This window comes from Pelecanus crispus, chromosome 2 (assembly GCF_030463565.1).
Source record: "Pelecanus crispus isolate bPelCri1 chromosome 2, bPelCri1.pri, whole genome shotgun sequence".
Taxonomy (NCBI): Eukaryota; Metazoa; Chordata; class Aves; order Pelecaniformes; family Pelecanidae; genus Pelecanus; species Pelecanus crispus.
Window position 1 is genome coordinate 42,643,168 of NC_134644.1, and position 20,476 is coordinate 42,663,643.

The 20,476-nt window shown below is 37.9% G+C and overlaps 1 protein-coding gene across 1 annotated transcript in view; it reads right to left on the reverse strand.

Moving 5' to 3' along the window:
* Positions 1-1,069: 1,069 nt before the first annotated feature.
* Positions 1,070-20,476, reverse strand: part of ZNF385D (zinc finger protein 385D) — a 454,445-nt gene continuing 435,038 nt past the window's right edge. Inside the window, exons 6-9 of the mRNA XM_075705630.1 lie at positions 8,672-8,905; positions 6,569-6,747; positions 5,116-5,217; positions 1,070-1,303 (exon numbers count right to left, since the gene is read on the reverse strand). Of these exons, the coding sequence (XP_075561745.1) occupies positions 1,070-1,303; positions 5,116-5,217; positions 6,569-6,747; positions 8,672-8,905 (749 nt within the window). The remainder of the gene's footprint in view (positions 1,304-5,115; positions 5,218-6,568; positions 6,748-8,671; positions 8,906-20,476) is intronic.

Below are 20,476 nucleotides of genomic sequence, written 5' to 3' on the forward strand. Positions count from 1 at the left end.
ATAAAAAGAATATGTGCCATTCTTGGGATGAAATTCTGGCTACACTGCAGTCAGGAGGAACTTTATACTGACTTAAATGGGGCCAGGATTTCTCTCCTGCTTTTCATTTGCTAGTTATGACTATGCGTAACCCATTTGTGTCTTCTCTCTGCTCAACACTAACGTGTCAGGCCTGTTTCATGACGAGACTGTATTTTTTGCTGTCCACTGGCATGCCTTACACATTGATCTATCCTGTATGTATTACACCTTTTGAATATACACACACTGTACACATACGTTCTCAGTTAACTGAAAGTTTGACCTCTTCTGTGTACAGCATCTGGATTTTTTTCTCCCGCTAAATTTTCTTTACCATTTACTTTGTCCTAAACATAGATTATCTTCACGCCCATTCTTCAATGGGTGAGGAAAACAATTTTTGCTCACCAGGAACAGCTCCACATTATTGTCATCATTTTTGACTACTTACCGAAGTGACATAATTTGTTCATTTTATCTTTTGCAACTCAGTTAGAAACCTAGTGGCATAGATAGAGACACAATACTACTGTTTTACAAGACATCTATTGTATCTACTTTTGTTCAGATAAATACCCAGTAACTGCTGATTTGGCAGGAGGATTGGTAAGGGTACTACTATTCACAGTGTTTCTTTTTTTTCCTTCTTCTTTAATCTACAGAATAAAGTATTTTATGTACATTGGAACCAGTTAATGCCCTTTAGACAAATTTGTAAGTTGTTTCATAAAGCAGGAAAGACATTGCAGGGAAATATGTGCCAAAAAGCACAGTCAAAAGGCTTCATAAGTTTTATATGTCACTACAAGTCAATGCTGGAGATCAGTTCTAAAACGATCAATACTCAAGAGGAATGTTCTCATCTGGAGAAAATACTGCCCATTCCTCCTTTTAGAATTTGTTCAGTTCTCTATCAAAAGTCCTGGCTCTTCTTATATGCTTTAAACTATAAATAAACACTGCATAGTTCAATGTTCTTGATTTTCTTTTTTGTTTGTTTGTTTTGATTTGAAAAATTATTGCAGTACAATTAATTCCTGTTTGGAGTTCAGTAAGGAGCAAACAGCACGGGAGTATGGGTGGTCCGTATAGGCCCTGGAGCTGGTCGTAGGAGTGCTGGAGGAAGTGCTGAAGTCTGGAAAAGGGTGGCTGCTGGGGCTGTGCGAAGACTGAAGGGGGAATTCACAGCCACAGCAGCAGCTGCTGCTGCAGCTGCTAGCGGATTTGGTAAGATTCGTGGAGCCATCGGCTTTGAAGGTTCCTTTGAAAATACTAATTTTACCTGTGGGGAACAGAGAAAACAAACAAACAGAGAGACATAATTTGTTCATATTAGCTACACGACAGGGAGCTTGACTTAAGATTATAAGTGCAAAATCAAGTAAGAGAGGCCTTGTAGTGGCTACTGACTCTGTGAGCTGCAGGGTCGTGACAGGTGATACAATCTCGTGCACTGGACAAGGGTGAGCAAGATTTGGTCAGGGACAAAGACCTTCATTGTCCTCTTGGTTGTGGGCTCACTCCTTATCACTGAGACTTATAATTTAATATGAGATTAGAAATCAAAGCAAATCTAAAAAGGGGCTGGGCAATCTGCACCAAAGTAAAGTTGGATGTACCCTGCAGAAATTAAATAAGGAAGAATTAGCCATCAGTCAAAAGACCTCCATCTGTACACCTTTATGATAAAGACCAGAACAGAATGAAAACATATCCTATTTCCTGGTCTGACTAAGACGGTACTTTTGTTTTTACCATTAGGATGCAAGTTCTACTTAAAATTAAGATCTCCAGCTAGCTCCTCTTCATTAGCTCCTGCCTCTAGTAACAAACAAAAAATTTTGAAAACTCTTCATTTAGAGTTTCCAAAAAGACAAAAAATAAGCTCAAGCTTTTCCCAGCCTGATTGAAAATATTCACATTATTATTTAAGAGAATTTACATTTGGTAGGCATACAAAAAAACAGCAAAGTAGTCTATATAGATTTCTGAAGATTTCAGTGTGATTTCAAGTTTCTAATGAGAAGCCAGGAGCCTGAATGCCTTTGTTTTATAACTCTGCGATAAGAATAGAAACCTTATCCACTGTCAAAGAAAAGTTCCCATTGGCTCTGATTGACTTTCCATGGGTCCGTGTCCTGGCATGACCTGAGGCCCTTTGCAGAGAACATAAACCTGAATATGTGGTATTGAATATACGGAATATGAATATATGTACCATGCTGTGGTATATCTTGGTGTAAGTATGGACACTTCTCACTCGCAAGTAAACACAATTTCTCATCCTTGAATTGAAAGAGGCTTTCAAACAATTAACTTGTACTATATCAGTCTGATACTTCCCACTCAACAGTACCTTGGTGAGTGAATGGTCAGAAAGTAAGGGCAGGAGTAGTCTGGCATGAATGACCAGCAAGTTTAATCATCACACTATCACCATATTCCAAAAAATCTGTTGGTTCTTTACCAGCCAGATGGATACAGGATTTTGACTTTTCCTAATACCCATTGGCAGCTCTGCTGGCCTCAAGGTCCTTTAAAGCTCTGGGAGTGATACTCAGAGGAGACCAGATTCTGTAATTCTCTTAATGGAGAACATAACGGATGGTAGATACAAAATTCCTCACAGTGTCTATGAAAAGCAATGATCTGATCTTTTCCTTGATCAGTGCAACACCCACTGATCCAAGCTGTCTTATTCCCTTGCTGAGCGTTTGACTTTTTCCTCCTTCCTTACATTTTTTAGTAAATACTTTTTTACAGCCTTGTCTAGAACAGACAAGAAAAACCCCTCTCTCTCAAAAAAAAATCCTGAGTACAAAGTACAAAAAATCCCTAGCCCAAAACTACAGGGCTCCAATTGTGGTCTAGAATTCCACGTAAAGGATGTTTTCCATATGAGCTATTTTATTGCAGAAAGTTTGGACTATCAAATGCCTGATAACCTCTTTCTCTGCAGTGTAGTATTTTATACATGCTGGGCATTCATGGCTTGAAGAAATATCAAGTAAGTCTCAACATTACAAGATTTCCTAAACTCTGAAATAATACTGTGGGAATCCATAAAGCTTCTTTCTCTGAAGCATGCAAAACTAGACTAGACAAAACAGTACAAATGATATTGAAAACGTGGCATTGGAAAGTTTTTGGTCTAGAAAAGCTACGAAAATGTAGTATGTCCTTGTTCTAACTTCTGTAGAAAAAAAATTTGGTGATGCTCATATATTTTTTGTCATGAAGAACAAAGATCTTATGTGACTTTATATTAACTGTGATTCTGTGATCTTGCCATTCTTGGAGGAATCAGGAACTTCTAATGAAGTTAGATAGCTTTTCAGTTGATTTATCAACATGGTTCTGATTTCAAGATAGCTGCAAAACCAGTACTATTTAGTATATACAGTATGTTGCACCTTCATTTCAAACCTCTCTGCAAGTACTAATTAACACACAGGTCAACACTAAGAGTAAAGTAGCCATTATTCGTTTCCTTTCCAACAAAGTAAACTCAGGGACAATAAATGGCTTGAAAAATTAATGGAGAGTAAAGAAAAAGTCTACAGCTCATCAAAAACATTTACATTCAAAGTAAAATTCGCACATCTTTGGCTTGTTGCTATTCCATTCGGCATTTCAAGTGACAGCAATTTTAGTATTTTTTTCTATTCAAAACCAAAAAGACTAAATGGAAAGCTGCTCTTACCCCTTCTCAGTGTACCTCTGTTTGACGCCTTCTTAAATCCCCTTTGCCTCTTTACTCACCTCTGGTCTGACTTGTATATTGTGAGCAATTGGGAGTGAGGGAGCAGGAAAAGGACACGTTACCTTTATTTGTCTATGCAGCAACTAAATGGCCTTGATCCTTGGCTGGAGTTCTCAGAAACCACCATTACATAAATTGGCAAATACAGAACTGTGCACAACAGCAACAGTAATGTAATAGTTATTTTCATCCCCTGGGAAACAATGAATTTCCTAAAGGAATAATAATCCTGTCAGAGAGGCTTTAGTGATTCCATATCCTACTTACCTAATTACATATTTTCTATTACTTTCAGTGTAGTTTATATGTGTTGGAGACCTTTGTCTTCCTGGTGGATTACTGGAAAACCCTATGGGGCTATTTCCCTACTAGTGCATCTAGCAGGATGGTGTATTGCACTATGCTACACCATCTAGGAAAGCTCCTACCCAACTGAATTGTTCATGAATATACCTATCATGAGGGCTGCCCCAACAAGGACACACTTTCTGTTGTCAAGAAAAGAGCTTTAACTCAATTTAGAGAGAACTGGGTTTTCACAGAAAAAAGATCCATATTCTGCTTGCATTAGAGAAGATGGTCAAGGAATAAGGGGCTAATCTCTATAAGGCAAATGAATCAACATCTTCCCCCTGCCTAAACCATCTATAAACCCTTAGAAAACACCATGGCACATAAAACAATCACTCAGTTTTTCTGATGGAGATAAATGTCAGATTTTTCACTATCCCACCCACAATATAAGCTGTTTCTTAACTAATGGCAGAATCGTAGCAGGGTTTTTCATTAAAAAGTAAACCTTTTTCTCAGCTTTTGAAGCTAGTAAGAACTGTGTTTCAGACAGTTTATCCTTCCTGGCAGTTGAAAATGTGACCAGAACCATCCTGAAACTGAGTGGAATGAAATGAGAGATGAATTTCCTTAATTGGTTCAATTGTTATCTGAATAATTTTCTAAATAAGGATAGAATAAAGGTTTTATATTTTATTCAGTCATTTCATCACTATTGTCCTTGGTGAAAACTGGAAAAATCCTGTCTGACATCTGGATGTTTCTTTTGTCTGTTGCTCTCTAATGACCTTTGAAACAAGCTTCTTTTCTGAGGTTATTCAGAGTAGCTACAAAAAAACAAGGACCCATGGGTTGTAGTCCACACCCATCAAAGCATAAAAAAAGTCCCTTGTGGGCTTCCATGGGCTCATTCAGACACTTGTATACCCCTATTGCTTACACCATTCCTCTCATTTTAAACATTTTTCCACTTACATTTTCTAAAAAACCCTATTCAACAGGGTTAAAATAAAAGTAAAATAAAAAGATGATTGGCTTACCCCTAGAGGATGTGTTCCCTTTTGGAGTTTGTTGTAAGGGCTGTATTTAGGTTTAGGCGGCTTCCCAGCAGCTCTGTCTTTGTGCCTTCTACTGCTTATGTGCTGTGAAAACATATTTGGGGGGAGGGGAGGAAAGAAGAGTGATATTTCCTTAACAGATCATTTCAGGTTCTGCTTTACACAAGGGTGCTCCAATACTGAAGGCTACTGCTCTCCACAACAGCATTACTTTGACTAATTCAATAACAAATGGGAATAGGGTCTGTTCCAATTTGAACGATTCTTTGTGCATCACATTTGGGACTGTGATTTTCCACAGTGCTCAGTTCAACTCTGCTTCCACTGTGGTCAATGATTTTCTCACTTTTGTTAACTTCAACAGGACCTGAATCAGGTCAAAGATAGAAGCCTTTGAAAAATTCCCCCTATCTCTATAAAGCACCCATCAAATTCAATCCACTGCTGATAGAAAGTTTTGGAAGAATGTTGGAAAGTAGAGCATCCCCTGTTTGGGGAGGTTGTGACGGGGGGAAGGTCACAATATTGTTTAAATCCCTAAGGAGCCTAGACATCCATTTAAGATTTCAGCTGAAAGATGGTTACATATCAAACTAAGTGACAGTGAAAAAACCCCACAAAATCCATTATTTTCTTCATAAAATCTATGAGATTTTACAAGAATCCTTCTACACAGACTTTATTGCAGTATTAGATGTAAGGGACCTTTTTCAGAACTATATTTTTACTTTGATTTTCATTTTCAAGAGAGTTCTCGCAAAAAAAGACAAAGAATTGGACATTTTTTTTTTCCCTGAAAACAGAAGACAAGTATTGCTATTGTCCATTACAGAATTTATCTTCATTCTTGTAAAGTTCCTTAACAAGTATTTAATTCCAAAAGGCATATGGAATTAAACTAAGTGTTTTCAGAACAAAGGCTTTGTTCATCTGAAGAATGACTGAACATAACTTAGTGTAATTGCAATTTAGAGGTCATGCTTCTCAGTTACAGATTAACACTGATAAAAAAATATTACAAATCCTCTCCATCCCACATTTCTAAGCAGGTTATCCAGTATTTTGTGAAAATACTGGCTGCACCCACCTCACATCTTTGTCAAGGCAAATAACATGCAGTACACTAAATGGCAGGGTTTATTAGCTCATGACAATCATAGTAGTCTAAAGACAGATGTAACGTTGCAGCTTACAGCTTCTATAACTCTTTAAGACATATATATAATCAAGAGTTTTTGAGAAAATATATTCTGTGCAAGGGAAAATCATATCCAAAACAAAACATACAGCATGAAAGACAAGTACAAAGGGCAAAATCTGTAAGCTCCATTTGGATTTGAACTGTTAGACTGACATATGCAGATTGTGTTGGTACTTTATCACTATGAAAACAAAGAACAGCCAAGGATTCACACTCTGCAAGCTAGCTGAGTACCTGTTTCAGTTGGGTCTCAGAGTTTACGTGCACATCACATATTTCACAGTGAAATGTTTTGTTCTGAAGGCCTGTGTTTCCTTTATTCACAGGTCCTTTGCCTTTTACGCCTGCCCGGGGAAAGGCTTTTATGGTTCCACTTCCATTCCGAGCTTCCAGCATAGTTTTGTGCTTAGTCCCTAGAGACATTAGAAATGGGAAACAGAAACAACTTTGGCAATTTGGTTGCATTCATTGTTTTCTTTTCTTTTTAAAAGAAAATCATATGAACCTCAGCTTGGTGCCACGTGCTATCCTTGGAATATGCCTGTGTTTGTCTGTATCAGATTCATACCAATGTAACAGTATTTCACATCTGATATTTAATTATTAAATTACATATCTGTAGGTAATGCGCTAGAACAAAGCAACCACACCAGTAAGTAGTGGCACAATCAGGTATCCTGATGTGAAGTTAAATGGGTGTGACTTTTCTCATTAACTCCTGCTGCTAATAAGACCTGAATTGTAGTTGCAAAGGAAGAGTAATTTAGCTATTAAAGATGTAGTGGGCTTTGATTTGTAGTCCTCCTGAATGGATTGACAAACAGTATGCATTAGGTAGCTTACACTTAAATCTGTAATTAACTAATTAGTCTCCAAATCAAAAAGGGACAGAGATTCCTGGCAGCAACCTATGGATCCTTAATGGCCTGGACAGAAACCAAAATGTGTGAGAAACATACATGTGAGAAAAATGCACTTGCATTTTTTATTAAAACAAAGATTGGATAGAAAACAATAGTGTCCTGTTCCTTTACCTTTATTCAGACTGAACAATTTCTTACATTGTTGACTTCCACGCAGGTAGTCTGTGATGATAATGGACTACTACCGTGTACAGAATTAGTGTTCCACTGATAATTGTTGTATGCATCCACGTGTACACTTTTACAAGCATGCATGTGTGTGAGCACACACACAGTTTATCAGCACAGACAGCAAAAACTTGGAGGGTAGAGTTGAATAATGTTTTGGCTCTCATCTTGATCAGAAAAATATTTAGAGTCTAACTGTCATATGCAGTTAAATAGGTTAAACGGGTACAGCTTTATGAACTTGAATTTTCACTAGTTGAAGATCTGGCATAAAACAAACATAGCATTCAAAACTAATTAGGCTTTGTTTCTCATGAATAGCAACAAATTATCATTTCCTTTTTAATTTAAGTGTATTTTATAGACATGCCAAAGTTACTTCTTTTTTTATTACATCATAAAACCATTGATCATCTTGCTGCATCACTGTCTCTATCTTTCAAACTGAAGGTTCTCTGCCTGCCTCCTAACTCTGTTTACTCTGCTGGCAGGTAACCCCTGACATCCAAAATCAGGAGTTTTCCTGCCGGACTGTTATAGGTGGTCATTGCCACCATATTAAATCTGAAGATCTTTTAACCCTGCTCACCACAAAGCCAATCAATAAGATGCTTAAAATAGTGACTGTGAATGATGGCTCTTTAGTACTGGAACTTATGGATGCGACTAGCTCTAGTAAAAAGAAAAGGCTTAAAAATGAAGAAGGATGGAGGTAAGGAATTACCCATTCAACTCTCATGCAGCAGTTGCTATCAGTTGATGAAAACAAAGGAAAAATATACATAATTTTAACAAGTTATTAACAGACAATATGGAGCTAAGAATTCTAACTCTCATAATTGAACTCTGACTCTTTCAGCCTTAATTTGTTAGATTTCAAACAAAACTAATGGCATTCATACTCAGTTTGCTAGCTGGCACAAACAAAAGTATGCAAACTCTGAACAGCAAAGGTAATGAAGCATGAGCTGTCATTTAGCTCTATAAGGTTTGGAAGCTGCAAAAGCTAAAATGTAAGAAAATGGGTAACTTGCATGCAATAAAATTCCTTTCTTCCCTCTTTATGAAAGCCTCTTTGCCTGTCATTTTTATTCTTTAATAGTTAATGAATTCCATGTAATTGCCAGTTTTGTGCCACCTCTTTGTCCCCTGCTGCAAGAGATCTAATCTATTCAGGGGAAGAAAATTGCAGAGCTCTTGAGACAGAAGGAAAAAAAGGAAGCAAGCAAGCACTGCTCCATCTCACCACTGTTGTGCGCCTCCAGCTGTGAGGCAGAGTTGACAGCGACTTTGCATAGTGAACAGTACAGCAGTCTTTTTGCTTTTTCTTCCTCAGTCTCAACGGAAGGGCATGTGGTACTGCTAGTGGCTGTCGTGGGGATTTTCTCCACTTTAGAGGTGATCTCAGTTGTCATAACGCTGCTCTTCCGGATTTCCACGGTTGTCGTTGTTGATATTGCTGGTGTCCCTGTGGTAACGTCTGTGGGCAAAGAGAAGAGATGCAAGGAAACAAAAAAAAAGGTTGTGACCTTTGGCATTTGCTTGTTTGCATCCTAATGCTGTAACCACACAGAGAGCCAGATTGTGTTGGTGATGGTTTGACTGACGGTAATGAACTAAATCTGACCTTATTCTTTGTATTTTGTGTGGTTACAAAATACAGTACTCCCATGTATCAAAATGCCACGTATTCTGTCTCCTGCATTCTGCTAACACCCAGTAAATACAGAATTCATAAACTGAAAAGACAGGTCATTACGACTGTACTGTACAACTGAAAGATAATCCACTAAAAGAGGTCATGTAAATTACCTGTACAATAGGCAGTTAAAATTTATATGCAGCACTTCAGATGCATAAACTGCCCTAGTACTGCATAATACTTACACTGATTGAGTAGCCAAGTTAAATTTTTAACATCCTGTACTAATAAAACTAAAATGAAAATAATTGTATGTTCTTGATATCTGATAAAATAAAACAAATTGATATTTCACTTGATATTAGCCAAAACTAACATTAAATGAATGAAGGCAATTATTAATACACAGTATACTTTTATCCATGCATTATTATTATCCATTATTGCATACTAACAACACATACTAATAATAGTAATTAAATATGCAACATTCAATATCTGAGACCTACACAAACTCTAGTAAGATTCCTGTTCTGTGTTATCAGTGGTATGTTTGGAAAAACTGGAAGCATGTTATATAGCTAAATCTATTTGGAAACCTAGTGCTTGCATGTAACAACTTGTGCTTTTTCTGTAGTTTTCAAATCCAAGAGAGACAAAATACACAATGATATTGTTTGTTTGAATAATATATACATGACATTTGGATATGGCAGTGCCATTTGGTAGTTACATACTTAGCAGGGTAGAGGACAGTAAGATCCAGCTCTGAGCCAGTGGAGAAGATGGCAAGTAAGGGACAGGAGAAGGAGAGAAGGGACAGGAGCTGTTCTGCCTTTGCAGTGTTGTATTTTGTCATATTAAGTCTACTGAGTAGCAGCTTCCCCTGTAAGAAATCTTAGTTACTTTACTGAGATACTCCTGGAATTGGGTACTTTCCAACATAGGCAGCTCACTTCGGTTTCATACATCCCTTGGTGTTAGTGGTGCTCTACCTATACTATGCTTTATCCATTGCCATATAGAAGAACAGGCAAAATAACAATCCTTTGGCTTACAGATCTCAGTATACGCTGTGATGCAGGATGGACACAACTACCTGATGTTCCAGAGGTGTGTTTCAGACTAACACTCTTCAATAACTTCATTAATGACAAACACGTCAATTAACTTAAAAGACAATACCAAACAGGGAGCAAGAGCAAACACACTGGGAGACATGATTCAAAACAATTTTAATGCATTGGAGAAACAGTCTAGAAAATTAGATGCTTTTCAGTAAAGGCAATTGCAGGAATCCACACTCAGTAGGATTAATCTGGTCTATTAAAACAGGATGAAGAACAGCCCCAGTATTGCTTTTGTGTTTTTTGTTTCTTTGATTGATTGATTTTGGGTTCTTTGGTTTGTTTTTTCAGAAAAAGCTTTCAGTAGCAGATAACAAGATGAACACAGATCTCTTACATCATCGTGTTATGAAAAAGGTCCCCACCATATTGAAAGTGCAAAGTGAAATATTTATGAGGTATTTTTTTCTCCTCTAATCAGCACTGGAGGCCCTGTGTCCAGCCTGGGGACTGCAACGTCAAAAATGAACAATTACTTGCTTTGTTGTTAATTCAGCAGCAATACAAATGCAAACCAACAAGGGAAGGGTTGCGAGGGAGGAAGCCAAAACAAAGCAGAGGTTTAGAAAATATGGACTGTGAATACAGAAGATGAAGGGTAAACACTGACAACATTTTTCATATCTGTAGAAGGCAGCTAAAAATAAGAGAATAAATTCTTCTCCTTGATCCCTTCCAATAGAACAAGGACTATTGGAACAAAGCAAGAGAAGCTTAGATTAGACATCAGGAAATTCTTTCTAATATTAAAGCTTGTAAAACCTGAGAATAGTCTTCCTCCGGAGATCCGGAAATATTGCCTACTGGAGGACTTGGAACTGGCTGAACAAATACCTGCTGTAGCAACCCAGGTATGATCCCCTTTCAGTCAGTGGGAATAGGACCACTCAAGCCCTATTTCTATACATTGTGTATTTTGAAATGTTTCTACGTATTCTCCCAGAGGGCTTTTAAAAATAATTATTTGTAGAACCCAGAAAGCAGAGTCTGTCATGTGAATATTCTATGTATTGCCAGGCATTAGAGCATATAGCAAAAATAAGGTCCCACTCAAGGTCTAATCAAAGTAGGGTTTTTTTTCCTGAAAGTGAGTCTGGAAGTGGTTATATCCTGAAGGTACTGGGGATGTCCAATACTGGTGCAGAAGGAATGGTGTTACCTTGCTGAACATTCTGTTCTTGTTTATTATATTTTACAGACCAACAATAATGTTTCAAAAGAAAAATACTATTTTGAAATATTAAGCCTTTTGTTGGGAAACTGATGAGTAAATGAAGCCTTTGTAGATCTGTTCACAAAATTATACATTTAACTAGTCGCTCCTCTCCCATCCCAGAGAATCCGTGTCAATGTTGGCTTTCCTTCAGTTGAAACTTGCTGCAGTGAAATTATTTTCCTCAAAAGCCCACTCCCAGCAGTACAAAACACTGCTTTTAAAACTTCAGTTTCTCCATCCTGGTACTACTGTACAGTAGTAGGTCTAGCCAATGTACTTTCCCAGTGAAAAGGAAGGCAGGGGGCAGATGGCACCAGTGAGAGGGAAGGAAAAGAAAAAGAAGACATTAACATTCTCTCAGGATTGATGGCAAGGTTGGTGCTCACTCTAATCTTGCAGCAAATTAGATATGTACATCAATCACCATTACCAGCTTTGCAGTGCAAGGGTCAGTATTTTGCCGTAAGCAAATTATAGATCATAATTTCTTTATTTTCCATAGGAAAACCTGAGGCAATGAACAAACAAACAAAAAAACCCTTAAATAACTGCAGATTTTATTCTGCTTCAAACATCTGATCTCCTATATCTATGCTAATCTAATATTTCACTATGTAATTATTTTAAAGTGAAAAGAAAATACAATCAATTATATTAGTCTTTTTGAGGGTATTTTGATATACATGTCTGAAAGCAGCACTGTATATAAAAATTAAACTAAAAATGGTAAATGTCATCAGCATATTCTTCAGCCAAAAGAAAAAAGAAAGGTTGGTGCGTATATTCTGCACTTTCAAAAGGTGCCCTATATTAATACAGCATATATTCCACCAATGTAAATGCATTACTGACATCAAAACATATACAAGAAAACACCATCCAAATTCACCATGTAAAAGCCATGACACATTTAAAGATACAGAGCTGCTCATCCTCATATAAACTTTAGAATTATCTGCAGGAATTAAGGAGAAAACATTCTAAAAGCTGTCAAGTAAGCTTACAAAGAGGAAATTCAAATCCTCTTCTCACCAGAACTTCTAACCTAACCAGCACGTGTGTCTCTGAATATATTACAGTGCTGCTGCCTGTACATAGTTCAGTGCCCTAAATACAGGGTACAGCACTAAAGGTGTAAGGGATGAAAAAACCAAACCAAAACACCAAAAAGGAGTAGGAAGGCATTTGAATTGATGCCTTGAAGACCGAATCAGCATTTCTTAACATTATATTATGACAGTGCTTTAAGAACTATTTTAATAATAAATGATCTAAAATCGAGCTGGAAATTCAGTCACAGTCAAGTGGAAGATTTGTTTCTGGTGACGCAGGCTTGCAGCACTGTGCTATTTTCATACCAGTGGCCTGCAGCAAATATTCATTATTGCAACTGTCACCGCTTGGCTTTGGCATAGAAGCTGATTGCTAATATTGTATGGAACTGGACTCCAGCAGCAAAAAAAGGGAACACTTCAGGATTCACAACAATCTGTTTGTGTTCCTGGTCTTAATATAGCAACAGAATAAAAATTAAAAATACAAAAAAATGACATTAAAATCTGGTCACTGGCAAAATCACAGATTTATTTTAACAAGAAGAAAAAGCCAGATGAAAAACATTGTGTAAGAATTGACTCCTTTGGGTACTACAGATACTATAGTTCAAGTGGAAAACTGCAAGGGTGTGACTAAGGTCCTCCTAAGTAAGCAGGATTAATTTTATATCCCAGCTACAAGACTCATGAATTTTCTTTAGGCTGAAGAAACAGAAAATTACAACTCATGTTTTTCTTCTGAGTATGTGAAAGTCTCACTCATCAGTTCCTGATACTGAGCATAAGAATTTCTTATCCTGAAACTATAAATAGACCCACAGAGAGAATAGTGCTCTGACTTCAAACAAATCACAACTATTTATGAGCGTGTTTTTTCTTCCGCAATCTCAAGTGGCATGCATTTAAAACCATCCGATTTAGCACATGCCCATGCATTCTGGTCTCATTTAAATCAAACTTTGCCTTTGACATAAAAGGATTGAGCATTTGACCCATAATGTTGTCCAGGACTCCCCCCTGCCCCCCGCAGCATCTAGAAAGCACATTCTTTCTCATGACAAACAGAAGTTGATATGACATATTTCACTATACTATAAGACCTCTTAGTATTGCAAAAACTTTGTCAGCTGGCTCGCTTATAGCAAACCCACATCAAGTAACAGAATTCTCCTGTACGGGTGCTTGATATTAGCATGTTCAAAACAGTCTCAGCATATTATTTTCCTGCCTACTAAGAACTGGGTCCTCAGTTTCCTTGGGCTGCTGTGAAAATCTCATGCTCCGTGTCCTCTGTGGTAATTACATTTGAAGATAAGACGTAAATTCTTTTGAATCTATAAATATAACAGTGGAGTATATAAAAACCAAAGTACCATCCCAAAAATAACTGCAACTGACTTTTTTTTTGTGCTTGGCTGACTTTCCGTACTCATATGCTAAAACATAAGCATGTGTGCTAGCACTCTGGCTGGCTCTGGCACTTAAACAAAACACTTTGAGGAACTTTGACTCAAATGTATCGACTCCTCCTCCTTTATATGTGCAGAATACAAACTTGCACATTTTGTGGTTGGTGGATATTTGGCACATTACAATATGTTGTACAGAAAATTCTTTCAATATCATATTATGAAAATTCCAGTCATTAGGCTTAGTTTTACATTCAAAACCTGGATTCAATCTATTTTTTATAGATATATCCTTCCCAGAATGGATATCTTGTACTTGGAGAGTCAGAAGTATATTTTTGAACTTAGAAGGACCCATGTAATTTTTTTGCAAGAAAAAACTAATTACAACAGCATGGTTTAAAGAGTTAAGTACCATAAACCACAGTTTTTTTGGTATAAAAGATCAAAATATCTGAATGACAGTTGTGTAATTCATTACTTTATGATAAGACCTCCTTCAGTGAAGTGACACGAAATATTGGAAGTCACGATATTTACCTGATCTTTTACAAGATGCATACTAATTAATATGATATAATGGAAGAGTCAAGAGCTCTGAAGTAATAAACAAAGCTGCGCATGACCAGACAGGAACAGAATTTGAAAACTTTTGATGAGCTGCCTTTTCTGATCTTGTTTTTTAAACACCAGCTATTCACCTGTTTTCTCTCCCTTCCCCTGTCACCACCCTGGCTTGTCAGTTACTTTCTTGCTGAAGTTCCTTGTTACTTTACTTTCTCTAGGTGTCCATTGTGATTGTTTTTGATATCCAGAAAGTGAAAGGCTGAACCTATCTAAGATATCGCCCAAGCCTTTGCTCAGATGTATAGAACAAGCACTACAGAGAAACTGAAGGACTGCAGACTTTACCAGGACCAGCATGAAAGCCAAATACCAGGAATTTTCTTGGTTTGTAACTGGAGAAGAAATGACCTCAGTATTTTGACCAGTCCCTGTTTTTTAACACTTAAATAAATCACATTATACACAGTGTTCATCACTCAGAAACAAAGGATGAAGAAACGAGTGACTCCACAACAAGTTGCCTCATTTTACTGCTGCTTCTACTCCATGCTTCCCAGTGACATGCCTTGGTGGTGACCTGATGGGAGGGAGATGGAAAACAGGACATGTGGTGACAAAAGATATCCACAGAGAGAGTGAGACCGAAGAGAAAGTAGCAAACTTCACATAATTGCTCTGTGGGGTTTTTTTTTTCTCCAGTTAAACTCAATTCTGCCAAGTCCTAAAATGACCTTCTTCATTAATTAGCAGTACACAATTTTCTAATGAAATTATACCTCATTTTTACTAGCAGTTCCCTCGGTTTAGAGCACAGTTCATTAATCCTGAACAGGATTAACCGCAGAGGGATGACTGCATTCCTGTTGAGGTTAATTGAATGGAGCTGGCAGCAACAGCAACAGCTGGGGGTAAAATGCTTGTGGAAAGGGAAGGAGGAAGGTAGGGAAATGTCATGCCGCGTCTGAGTTTTGGGTTCTCAGGCAAATGTAGCTGACAAAAACGTGACTGGAAGGAAAGGAGACGATGAGGCAAAACCATTTATTTTTCAAGTTATTTTAAGCAACTCTTGGTGATGACTGGGTTTGGAGGCTGAGCTGTCCTTTCTATTGTATAGATTTCTCCTCAGCCAGGCAGAAGAAAAATGGCTTTCACCAGCTATGAGTGAAAGGGTCTCCATGCAAGGAGCTGCAGGAGGAAGAACAGGTCACTGGCTGAAGCTACTCTTGCCATTTAATTAATGAGACTTGTGTAGTGAAAAATCCAATCTGAAACCAGGACAAAGTGTTTGTTTAAAGGGTGGAGCTCACAGTCAAGTGCAAAGAGGATTTTTGCAGATTGTGGGCTCAGCAGCCCTGCTAAAATAATACATTTTCTATTTCAACACTAACTAGAAGGTTATACACAAGGCAGTGTGTTAGATTTCATTTCGATAGTTACATTTTTATTTTGGAGGCTGCAATGTAAAACATTGCTTTTAAGATAAGGAATAAAACAGGCACATGGTGGTTTGATCACATATATAGAAGGAAAGCTGTATTATCCTATACATAGGTCTCTCATGTTTGGCAACATCAAAGGCTATGCTGGCAAACTGCCACCAGTTTTACATCTGCACATGCTTCAGTATTTCCCAGCTTTTAAGTAAAGGCAAACACAATCAAAAATATATTTGTAGTTTATCTTCATGCATGAGCAGAAATCGAGCATCAGTTGAGTTTACCACCAGTAAAAAACAAGGAATCGAAAACAATTCCTCAAAAACTAAGAGCCCACTAAAGAAGGTTCTGCAACATATACTACAGTAAAATGAATTTGCCTTAAATGTACCTTTCTGCAGCATGGAGGCCAACATGTGCACAGCAGTCCCCATCTATATTATTGAACTCTCTTGTCCTCCAAAACAGGTCAGCTGTGCATGAACTGCCTGTCGTTCCTTGGCTTGTGTTGAACTCTAGGCTCTGCCCAGGGATATCAGGGAGATTTAGCTTTGGCCAGAAGTCATCCAGAAACAGCTTTAGCAATGGAAATGAATGGATGGTTGCATTGCCATGTCCAGGAACAGCCTTGGCACCATGTGAATCACTAGTGTAGACAGTAGTCCAAAATACTGTTTAAAAATAGGCCCTGCTTCACCACCAAGGTCTAGGTGATACGAATTATACCTAGTCAGTACTGGAGGCAGTACTCCCCCAAGGAGAATTCAGGGAGCAACTTTTGCCTGTGTCACTAAAAGCAATGGTTTCCAAGTATTACGTCCCCACCCAAACACCCACTAGTAGGGCATTAACTCAAGCCCTGTACCTGGAAGAACAAATTGCTGTTACCGAGGCCAGTACGTAACTATGATTCAATCTCTGCCTGCCACTCCTGCTGCCCCCACATGCCTACCCCGCAGACATGGGGAAGGAAGCAGCAGCCAAGTTGTTCTCTTTCACCTTGCACTATCAGCTATAGTGAGGGAAGCTTTGAAAGGGGCTCTCCTAAACTCCCCTTCTCTTTAACAAAGACATAGAGCTGACACAAGTCCAGGCTATACAGTACTGGAGACTGAGAAGTATTTTTCACAAAATAAGCAGGCTGGCAAAGCCTATTTAAAACTTGATATCAAAAACAATTTACTGTGGAATCTCTCCCCCAGCAATCTGCCACCAAAAACAAAGAAGCGCGGAGAAGTATTAATCACTGGCAGAAGAAGAGAAAATACATTGCTTTCATTAATCAAATGGAACAAGGAAAGAATCAGTGAACTGCACTGCAGATTGCATAGGATCACTCTCCGTTTTAAGCAGAGTTGATTTTTTTTGCATTTTAAGCAAGTTGAATGTCCTCTTTTAAACCTCCATCTAAACTTTAAGTTTCAAAACAGATTTATAGTCCTAGAACCTAGAATTAAATTAAAATAACTGGAGTCCAACTCAATTTCTGAGAACTCTGACTTCTGACTGCCCTCGTAAGTGTAATACCTCATGGCATTCTCCTGTCTTGAATCCAGGAATAATTAAAGCTATTCCCTTTACAGCAGCTTACTTCCTTTACTGGAGAGCATTGAGCTAGTAAATCTGTTTCTGGCAATAAACTAATGTTGTGTCTAATATAGGAATTGTCAGAAGCTGTACAAGCATCTGTTGTAACTGTATAACTTTTTTTCAGTGGAGTGAAGGCAGGGAGAGCAGTGAGAATACATACATTCATTCAGACATCTGTCTTGGAGTGCACCGTAAGTAGAGACTGTAGCACATGTGTTCTGTGGCCTGATCAGCAATGGCTTTCTTACAACCACCTGCTCTTCCATAAGTACTTGAGATAGCAAACACCCAAATTTTGGAGGAACAAATTTCACAAGGAGTTGACGAGAGAACAGAACAGGAGATGCTAGTGTTACTATCCTTAGTCTTTAGAGGAAATAAGTTTTGACTTTTCTGCTGTCGAATTTAGATTTTTTGTATTCTTCAGTCCGATGCTTTTACATGGAATTTTTCCTTTGGCTGACCACATACTGTTGGTAACATGTTTCACAAATTGACAGGCACATCCCAAGAGTGGTACGCAGGTGAATGCCAGTGAAAGAAAATCTCTCTCAATTTCCGGAGAGTCTGTGAAAGAATCTTTTACTACTCACAGTTGCAGTTCCTATGACTATCTGTTTAACTTCCTCTTACATCTCCAGCAGGTTCCATCATCTAAAATTAATGTTCCTACTATTGCCTGCATCCTCTCTACTCCTTCCCCTCTTCCACCCAACACAGGTCGCTTCTGGGCTAGGACTGAAACAAAGGGCTATGAAACACCCTGTGTCATCATTACAGTTAAAGACATTGAATGATGCTTACAGGGAGTTGCACAGACAATCCAGACCAGCAATTTCTAAATAACTTGCTGTCATCAGAGTTCTTGGCATGATTTACAGGTTTTGTTTTGCTTTTTCTTACTTTTTTAAATAAAACAATTATTTTGTGCAACACTAGCAGTCTCTGTTGGCTACCATGTGTCAGTCTTCTACCTTCAGGTAGCCTGCTACCAACTGAACTATTTGTTTGATTACATTAGTTGGCAGAAGCAACATGTTAAGTAAACCACAATGGGGCTGGATGGACGGTCCTGGGATTAGGCAAAGAGCAAGAGAAGCCTGTTTGCTTCAGTCATTTACTGAGTTCCCTCTCATCAAATTTTCTTGTTGTCAGAAGAGTCTGAAACAGCTCTTTTCATCTCTTCCAGTGGCCCTCCCTGTCACCATCCACACATACCCAGCAGAGAGGTTATCAGTGCTTTGCTGTTTGGGATGTTTATCTAGTCAATACCATAATTTTAGCATGCAAGCTCTCCACAGAAGCAAAATGGAAGAAGAGATGCTATCCTAGCCCAAAGCTGTTCTTCTGGTGAATTATATAAAGTCTTCTGCACACAAAGAAAGAGTGAAAATCACAAATGTATTTCATAATGGCATCACTCATAGATATCATTCATATTCATAGATATCAATCCTGGTGCCAAAGCTTATAGAATCAAATAGATTATTTGATTTAACCAATTACACATAAAACAACAATGGGTTTGTATTTTAGGACACCAAGCTAGCACAATAGACCTTAATAAGGAAATGACTGCTCTTAGTTTGCAGTGACAGAAGAAGAAAGCAGCTGCATATTAATGAAAATTAGCATCAAAATGGCAGTGCAACACTAGCTTTAGCAAACATTTGCAGGATCTCAGATGAGGCATTTAATTCTTGCTATGCTTTGGCCTTCTCTTATACATTCTCTTGTAAGGCTGATATTAAAGGCCTACGTTATGCGGAAAACTAAAAGTACATACTTTAATACTCATAGTGACATAGTTAATTCGTTGGATGGTTTTGTCCAATACTTGCAAAGACAAAAGTTCTGTCATGCTGAGTTACGTTGTAAGTGGTGTGATTCTTAGGCAATTAGTCATAGGCGAAGTGAGAGCTACAATCTGTTCAGAAGAAATGTCATAGAGGGACATTGGAAGAAAACAGCCCTATGCAACAGAGGCAGAGCTGCTAATAATTGCAAACTGTTTGTGCTAGTTTTGTAATGGTCGGTCCTTTCACATTTTGTTTTCCAGTAGGGGAGGATATTAATGAGCATAATTACAGTTTTTTATTAATTTCTCTGGTAAACCCAAATTGTCATTCTCTACATGTGCCACATTTTCCTTTGTATGCAGTTCTTTCCCTAACAACATAACACAGTAGCAACAAAAGTGGTTTCAGCTTCCCTTCTAAATGTGGCTGCAAATACTACACCACCTACAAGATCATACCCTAGCTCCCTCTGTCAAATTTTTTTCCTTTCTTGTACATGACAGTTATTCAGACATCACTAGATCTGGCATCATTCAGACCCAGCATTAGCTCTTAGAAAAGAGAAAGAGAGAAAATAAAAATTCTCTTTAGGAGCGTATTATACTATCCTGCTGGTTCCTTAGTTTTCATTCTGTCATATCTCTCTCCCATGTACACTATAATAGAGAAAAATATATGAATAAGAGTCCACGAAAGCACCAATACAAGCCCAGATATTTGAAAGTTGCCCTCGTTTGCAGCTATTTTATGAATAACAATGTATTTTTCACATTCATGTTTACACAGTGTCTAGGTGAACAGGTGCAACATTTCAGCAGCCTCTCAGCCATATAATTATTTGTTAACAAACATGCAAGTTCGAAGTATCACACATCTGCAACAGTCCTATCACCATTCCATAGCCACACCTTCATTCAGCTTAGCATCAGTGACTTTTCTTTAAAATCCATTTTTCCTTCATAAAAAGTAATATTTTTAGCACTTCTATAATGCCATCAGGTCTTATCTCAACAATTCCAGTTCAAAGATCTACTGAGGAGCAGAATACACAGAGAACAGGGAACAATAGTAGCAACTGGTGTATACAATTAAAAACAATAATCCAGAATAATTCTTTGTAATGTCTGGGGGATTGCTGCAGGCCTGGGTTTTTTTATGATGAAGAGTGTATTTTACTCCTCTTGCTTACTCCTCAATAGCTAGAAAATAA